The 7,609-nt window shown below is 45.8% G+C and overlaps 1 protein-coding gene across 1 annotated transcript; it reads left to right on the forward strand.

Moving 5' to 3' along the window:
• The first annotated feature begins 2,006 nt into the window (after nucleotides 1-2,006).
• Nucleotides 2,007-2,789, forward strand: LOC121454928 (transmembrane epididymal protein 1A-like). The gene has a single exon (XM_041662329.1). The coding sequence runs from the start codon at nucleotides 2,007-2,009 to the stop codon at nucleotides 2,787-2,789; it is 783 nt and encodes a 260-aa protein (XP_041518263.1).
• Nucleotides 2,790-7,609: the final 4,820 nt, after the last annotated feature.

A 7,609-nucleotide genomic window follows, 5' to 3' on the forward strand; every position in this document is an offset into this window, starting at 1 on the left:
ATATAAAATAACACTTTTAGGATGTATATGAACTATCCAGTTGTGGCCCGATCCAGACACTCACTTTCCTCACTAGTCTGAGAACAGGAAGATATTGTCATTTTCGATGGCTGTTGTGTCCCTCTCAAATCTCTCATTTTTTTTTTTTTTTACCTTTCAGAGGCAACCATGTCCTTGAGTTTTGATTGCAAATGTTTTTATGCAGTTTTTGAATGTTACCTATGGAATCACACAAGGTACAAAGGAGAGACAAAAATACCCCTAAAATGAGATGCATTTTATTCTTTGAAGATGATATGATTATACTAAATCATTGAAAATTAGAACAGTGGCAATTCAACAAGAGACGTAAGATGAGGATCAATACAAAACTATAGTTTTCATATCAGTAATAATTACCAGATAGAATGTTCTCTCTCTGTCTATCATATCTGTCTGTCTGTCTGTCTGTCTACCTATCTGACAGAGTTTCTCTGTGTAGCCCTGGCTGTCCTGGCACCTGTTTCAGCCTCCTGAGTGCTGGGATTAAAGGTGTGTGCCACCACTACCTGGCTAAAATGGAACATTCTTAATAGCAGCAAAATACAGTCTATAACAGATAAGTCAAAAGGGAATCTATGGGATCCTTGTGAAACAAAACTTGAGACACACCCAGGATTTAGTTTTCTGATATGAAGAGTCATATGACCACCAAATTCTAAATGAATGTTAACTTTATGAAAACATTTCACAGTAAATTCGTACTAAGTTATTAGCTTGAAGGGTTTCATGCCTACTAAGCAAGCACTGTGTCCTCTGAGTGACAACCTCAGCCCTTCATCAGGAATCTCAAGGAACATATACCATATTGTATGCTTTCTCTGAGTTCTTTATAGTCTGTGAGTTTAGAGATGTCACGGGCAGAAGTTTGTGCCCCTTAAAATTCATGTGTCACAAGAGTGAGCCTGTCAACAACCTGTCTCAGAAGAGGGAGGACTCACGAGGTTCCACCCCTCCCTGAAGGTTTATGTGGGCTATAGGTTAATGGTGGAGAAAGAGACCTTTTCTTCAGTGTTATAGCTACTGACAAGTGCCCATTCTCCTGTGGAGAATCCCCATGCGCCTATAAACAATCTTAATGGAACTCACTGGATTGCACACACAAATAGATGAGAAATGAGGCTAGCTGGGAAAAAGGAAGATTGGCTCAAGTGAGAGGAAGTCAGAAGAGAACTATGGGGTTAACATGATTGAAATGTCGTGTGCATGTATGAAGATTTTGTAATGAAACACATTTCTATGTACAATTATTTTGTGCTAATAAAACATTTTTTAAAATTCTTATGTTAATATAATATGATGGTATCGGGAAGTGAGGCCTCTGGGGAGGTAATTAGGTCATGAGGGCAAAACCTTTATAAATGGTATAGGCACCCCAATTAAAGAGACCCCAGAGAGCAGGCTTGATGCTTGGGAAATGAGAGAACACAGTGAGAAAGTATTGTCTGTGGGAAAGCGTGCCTCACCAGAGAGTGAATCTTCTAGCATCTTCATTCCGAGCATCCAGCCTCCAGAAATCAGATGTTTTCTGCTGTTTATTAGCCACATGGTCAATGAGGGTGTTAGTCACAGTATTTGGCATCCTGAATGGACCGAGACAGGAAGAAAGCGAGGAAGGTAGCAAAGGGACCGAGGAACAGGTAGGCAGAGGGACAGGAGGCCCAGGTTATAGGATGTGCGGACAGCTGATACCCAAGTGTTGTGCTGGAGACATGTTGATTTCATTGTTTGCCAGTGGTTAGCTGGTTATCAGTGAACCAGAGCAGAAGACTGTAACGGAAACCATGACACCCACCCCACCCTAGGTTTGGGTTTCCTCCAAAACCATTTCCCTCCTTCAAGTGGATGCAGTGGGATGGTTCGAGGTTATAAGTTGATCTTCAGTGGGCTCCCTCTGTGTCCCAGAGCCTTGAGTGAAAGTCCATTCGCTTTTGCTTCTGCCTTTGATCACACCTACTTTGGAACCCATGGGAGGGTTTGAGGGGCATCTGTACCCCGGCCTGTCCTTATTTCTCTATGGACTTTATCACGCAGGACTTCTCTCCAGGGCTGTGATATGCAACTCCCCTGTCCAATATCCACCACGCCCTCCTTGGAACAAAGGAAGATGGGCAAGGTTCCGGCAAATGTATTATGTTGGCTTTCTGAAGATCCTGAGTTCCTGCATTTTAGTAGTGCAAGAGTTACACAGCATTCATTGGCAGTTGATGCTCATCAGCAAGATGTATCACCAGAGAACCTTCATGTACCGCAAACAATGGCAGCATCTCACGCTCTATGCGGCCTTCTTTCTGAGTGGGTGTGTGGATGTGGTCAGCCAGAACCTGCTGCCCAAGAGGTGCATAGTTCTGGAGCAAGGTGCCCAGGCGTTGAGCATGTGTCTCCTTCTGCCCCTGATGGTGTCTCATATGCAGGACACAGAAGGGGTGGAACTCCGCACACACATGCTGCTCATCCAGGCCCTGTTTCTGCTGACCCTGGTGCTGACGGTCGAGCTGTGGGCTCCCAACGTGCTGCTGATCTGGATGCTGAAGGCCTTTCTGTACCTTGTCACGGGCTCCTGGCTGATGCAGATAGGCTTCATGCTGTACAGACCAGTCTCTGGCTATAAGTGGATGGACGATGACAAACATGACATAGCGTTTGCCACCACTTTCTTTTGCTGGCATGTGGCCTTCGGTGCCTTCTTGATGATCTGGATCTACGGCTGCTCCGTTGTGTGGCATTATTACCTCATCGCTGATGCCTGAACCTAGGCGGACCTACGTGCTTTGATGTCCCTGCATGCTCCCAAGACACCTGAATGACAAGTGGTGAGAGGAAAGTGCTGGAAAAGAGGCTCAGGCACCCTTTAGAGGTGCCCCACCTTGAGACAGCAGGCTGGTGGGATGGGTATACCTCTGGCTTCTCTTCATCTAATTTTCTGAGTGTGCAAAGAAGAGGAATAAAGCAAGAAAGACTCTCTTTGACCTCCACTCTTAGCTTCCTGCATCCCTCTCCTGTTCCCACCTCCAACCACAGCACCTGCTTGTCCTGCACCTCTTTATACCCCCTCTTCCCCCTCACTCCCCACCCATGAGAACGTAACAAATGTATGATATCCTGCCTTTGGAACCTTTGGTAAATATCTTTTACTTCATCACATAGAACATTAATCAGAAGTCACACTTAGCACCTCCTTGCTCAGCCATCATAATAACCATCTCCTTGTTGTTTCTTGTCCTGGACTTCTGTGAGGCTCATTTCGGATCCAGGCTGTCGTTTTGGTAGTGTGAAGCTCAGAACTGGTCCTGGTTCTTTCCTCTGACCGCTTTGTGATTTGTCTGACTACAAGTCAGACCCTTGTGAACAGCATCTTCCTCTGCAGGGTCTGGTAGCACGCAGTGACCCCCAACAGCCACAGGGGATTCCCCAATCATGGTCAGGTTCTCCTCCTCAGCATCTTCTCCCATTGCCTTGGAGTCATCTCTGTCAGTTTCCAAATAGCAGACTTGCCCGACCCTAGCCCTCTCTGGTTCCCATGGATAATAAAGTCTAATGGCTTGCTTGTTTGGCCTTGCAGCAGTCCTGCTGGTGAATGTTATTTAAAGGGCTAAGGAAGCTACGTGCTGCATTCCATAATGCTGCAGCTGGGTGCCAAGGGGGTGAGAGTTGAGCTTAGTTAAGGCACTAGGAGCCTACGATGTGAAAAATGTCTACCAGTCCAGAGAGAGTAAACGTCTAGTCAGGACAAAGTGGGCTTGGAGCAAGGCATTCGAGTCTTTCTCCTGATTAGTTATTTATATTAGTCTAGTTTCTAGGAGAACTAGATGTGTCCTCTGTTTCTGACCCATCCTTTCTTGTTAACTTTCCTGTTTGGAAGTCAAAGTGTGACTGTTATCAGATGGTCAGGAACCCCCTCCTTCTGTTTGGGGGAGTGTGGGAAGTCTGAACCATTGCCAAGAGGGGAGGTGATTTCCAGAATCACATAGACTTCTCACACATGGCCAGCAGCACACAGTGGCTTTTCCTGCATCGGTAGAACCATTAGGCCGAATGTTCCTCTCCACTGGAGGTGAGGGGCCCTGGTGTGAACGTAAGGTATGCCTTAGGGAACTCAGTTTCCTAGCTTCCTTCTAACCCTGGGACCATTGGGACGTTACAGGGTCCTTAGAAGGTTCTGCATCTTCCTGCCTGCCACAGCCAAGTCCAAGCCCCTTGTTGCTCCTCCACACCATGGATGTCTTTCCAAGCTTTGTCTCAGGATTTGAGCCTCCTCTGGTGTCTTGAGGTTCAGGTGCTAGACTCAGGACCTGTAGTTGGGAGCCACCTGATGTAGGTGCTGGGTACTGAATTTCGGTCCTTTAGAAGAACACTAAGTCCTCCTAACCATTGAGCCATCTTCCCGTTCCTGACAAGGATCTTCTTGTACTCCCCTTGTCACGGTCACTAAGAGCACTAACGAATCCTAATCAATGCTGAAAGCAAAACTCTAAATTACAGGTTTCAAGATAACAGTGTAATGTTTCTGATTTTCCACCAGAGGGCACCATCTTCACGTGAGCCGGAAAGGCACTTGCTCTCCAATTGGTATTGAACCACTTAACAGTGACGGGGGAGGGGTCTCTGACTCCTTTGCCTGCTTTTGGAACCCTTTTCCTCCTTCTGGGTTGTGTGGTCCAGCCCTATTATGAGGGGATGTGCCTAGTTTTATTATAACTTGACATGCCAAGTTTAGTTGTTATCCCAGGGAGGCCTGGCCTTTTCTGAAGGGAAAAGAAGAGGAGTGGATCTGAGGGAGAGGGGAGGGGAAGAGGGAGGGGAAAATGCTACTGTCTGGGGAAAATATATGAGAGAAGAATAAATGAAAGAGGGGAGGGAAAGGAAGGAGGGAGAGGGAGGGAGGGAGGGAAGGAAGGACGGATGGACAGACAGAAAGACACCAGGAAAGACATACAGTCAAATGTGAACAAATGCAGAAACCTGGTGTTGATTTGTTTCCTGATAGATGTGTGGACAAGAATAAGCAGAGAATTCAACAGATAAGGGGTGCTTGTGTGTGTGTGCATGCATGTGCATGCGTGTGTACGTGTGAGTGTGTGTGAAGTCAACAGATAAGATAGGTGTGTGTGTGTGTGTGAAGTCAACAGATAAGGTAGGTGTGTGTGTGTGTGTGTGTGTGTGTGAGAGAGAGAGAGAGAGAGAGAGAGAGAGAGAGAGAGAGACTCAGAAACCTCTTGGTCATTTAGTCTCTGAAAGTCCCTTCTAATTCGTGTGAAAAATAGTTGGATGAGTTTAAAGAATTGTTTCATGCTGGGGGGGGGGGGCAGGGAATCAGTCATTTTCTCTCAGCCCAAGCAGTGAGGGTTTGGACAAGGACATCTATCCTAGACCCAGAAACCATTGTCACAGTGGAGACCATGTGGTTGATGCCATTAGCAATGAACACTCATTGGCACTGAGCTCACAGCAGGAGGAGTCAGAGGACAGACTGGGGAAATATGCGGTAACCGAAAACTGACTTTGATGTCTATGGAAAGGTGGGGCAAACGGCCCAAAACAAAAGCATGTGATTATAGGAAGAAGCAGCTAAGCACTGTAGGCATGAGAACGATCCAGCCAAGTAGTATTTTAGTGATGACTGCTCATGGAGTTTCTTTGGGGTGGAAATGGCATGATTGGTCCAATAAAATTATTATAGATAATATAGCACTGTGATGGGAGAACTCTTGACTCTTCTTTTTCCATTGGTGCATCCAGATCTGTGGGGAAGCTTCTGTCAGATGGAGTGCTCAATAGATACACGCTGAACAAGTGAACTGACAGGCCGAAAGCTAACAGGAGCCGCCCCAAAGAGGGCCAGAGTCACGGCTCTCATCCAGTTTGCAGCCTTGACTCAGACTTTAGATAAAGATATTATTCTCTTTTGCAAAAGGCTTGCGGTATTTTGTCAAGCATCTGTTATGAATTTTCTTCTTAATATGTAGTGACGCCCAACTGTTATCTCCAGGGTCAGTATGCGCTGGGTGAAGATGACACCCAGACTGCAGGAAAGCATTGTGTGTAGGACCTGGTACAAAGCTCACCCAGCAAGCAGCAGAGCTGAGACGTGACCTCTGCTTTTTAATTTATACACCAGTGTTTCCCATATTTGCTGGACGGCAGTAATTACCCAGGGTATTTGTGAATAATATAGACCCCTGGGTCTCATCCCTACCCTTTTCATCAAAATTACCAGGGTAAAGTCCTGGTGCTGATGAGTAAGAACAGGCAGGAGAAACCGCACAGGTAGGGCAGGGACCCTGGAGCAACAATTCCACAAAAGTCCTTGCATGGAGGTCAGGACTGCTGGAAGAGGGCTCTGGTTCCACAGCCCTTGAGATCTCTTCCAGGGAGTAAGCATTTCCGGCCTAAAGGCTAAATGTGGGGGCTCTAGTGAAGAGCTTTAGAATTGTGTCTCCATGGAGATAGTGGATTATATCCATTCCCTAATTTCAACCCTTTTTCTAAATGACGGCATGGTTACCTCTTCAGAAGGGGCAATATCACTGTAGCCTTGATCTAGGCCTCTGTTGAGGCCATTAAAGCCATGTAAGCCACTAAAGCCAGGGTCCAAAGGAACCCAAGTTTTATCTTTGGCCTTGGATAGAGTCCTAACACAAGAGTTGATAAAGCTGCACTTGTCAATCACCCAGCAGAGACCACCCCTCAGGAAGGTCGATGCTCCTGAAGCCCTGCTGAAGAGATGGCAGGAATGACCACTCCTTTAGTGAGATGACAGACTTTCCTCCCCCAAACCCAGCTCCCAGCGAGTTACATATTTTTTTTCTTCTTCTCTGTCACTTTGCTTTAGACTCTAGCCAAAGCCCCAGAATGTGTTCTTTGGTCCTTTGGTCTTTCTCTTCTCTCGCTGGAGCTCCCTCCCATTTGCTGTGAGCCAAAACTTCATGCCTAACTCAGAAAGGTGTGGCTTTTTCTCTTCTTCCCCATCTCCCTCCCCCAGGAAAATGCTGAGATTTCTAGCTTGCCTGAACTGTGCTTTTTCTTTTAAACATGAAAATCATTGTCCCTGGGCTTCCTTCTGTGTCTGTTTTTAAATTCTTTAATTGATGGAACTAAGCATCTTGAGAGGGATTCCAGTTTCCCTGGTAACATGTGGTATCCCAGTGGGCTCCATAAATTTTCTACCAATAGTAATTCATGTTTTCAATTAAAAAATATGTGTGTGTCTTCCTGTGTCCCTAGGATGTGGGACTCAGAAGTCCTACTTCAGTGTCCTTCCCCTAGAGTTTACTACTTCTATTTAGATGGGATCTTACTATGTACCTCACCTGGCCTGCAACTGAAGACCTAAAACTCCCAACAATGCCAAATATTTTAGCTCTTGAAATTTCTCTTAGGTGTGATACTGAGCAATGCTGTTCTCGGGATTTCAGAGGATGTTCTTGGCTAAGTCGTTGATATATATAGGCCTGAGCGTCTTTCATGTTAATGTCCCATTTCTATCAGAAAAAGAGAGAAAAATAACTTAAAAGGACAGAGAAACAAACAATTGACAATAAGAACTAAGTACTTTCAGAGATGGGAATTC

The sequence above is a fragment of the Microtus oregoni genome, unplaced genomic scaffold (assembly GCF_018167655.1).
Source record: "Microtus oregoni isolate MIOR12 unplaced genomic scaffold, Mior012 000013F_ref0000133, whole genome shotgun sequence".
Taxonomy (NCBI): domain Eukaryota; kingdom Metazoa; phylum Chordata; class Mammalia; order Rodentia; family Cricetidae; genus Microtus; species Microtus oregoni.

What these genes read in the sequence shown, in the direction of transcription:
- LOC121454928 (XM_041662329.1), top strand. Translation starts at nt 2,007, where the DNA reads ATGGGAGGGTTTGAGGGGCATCTGTACCCCGGCCTGTCCTTATTTCTC.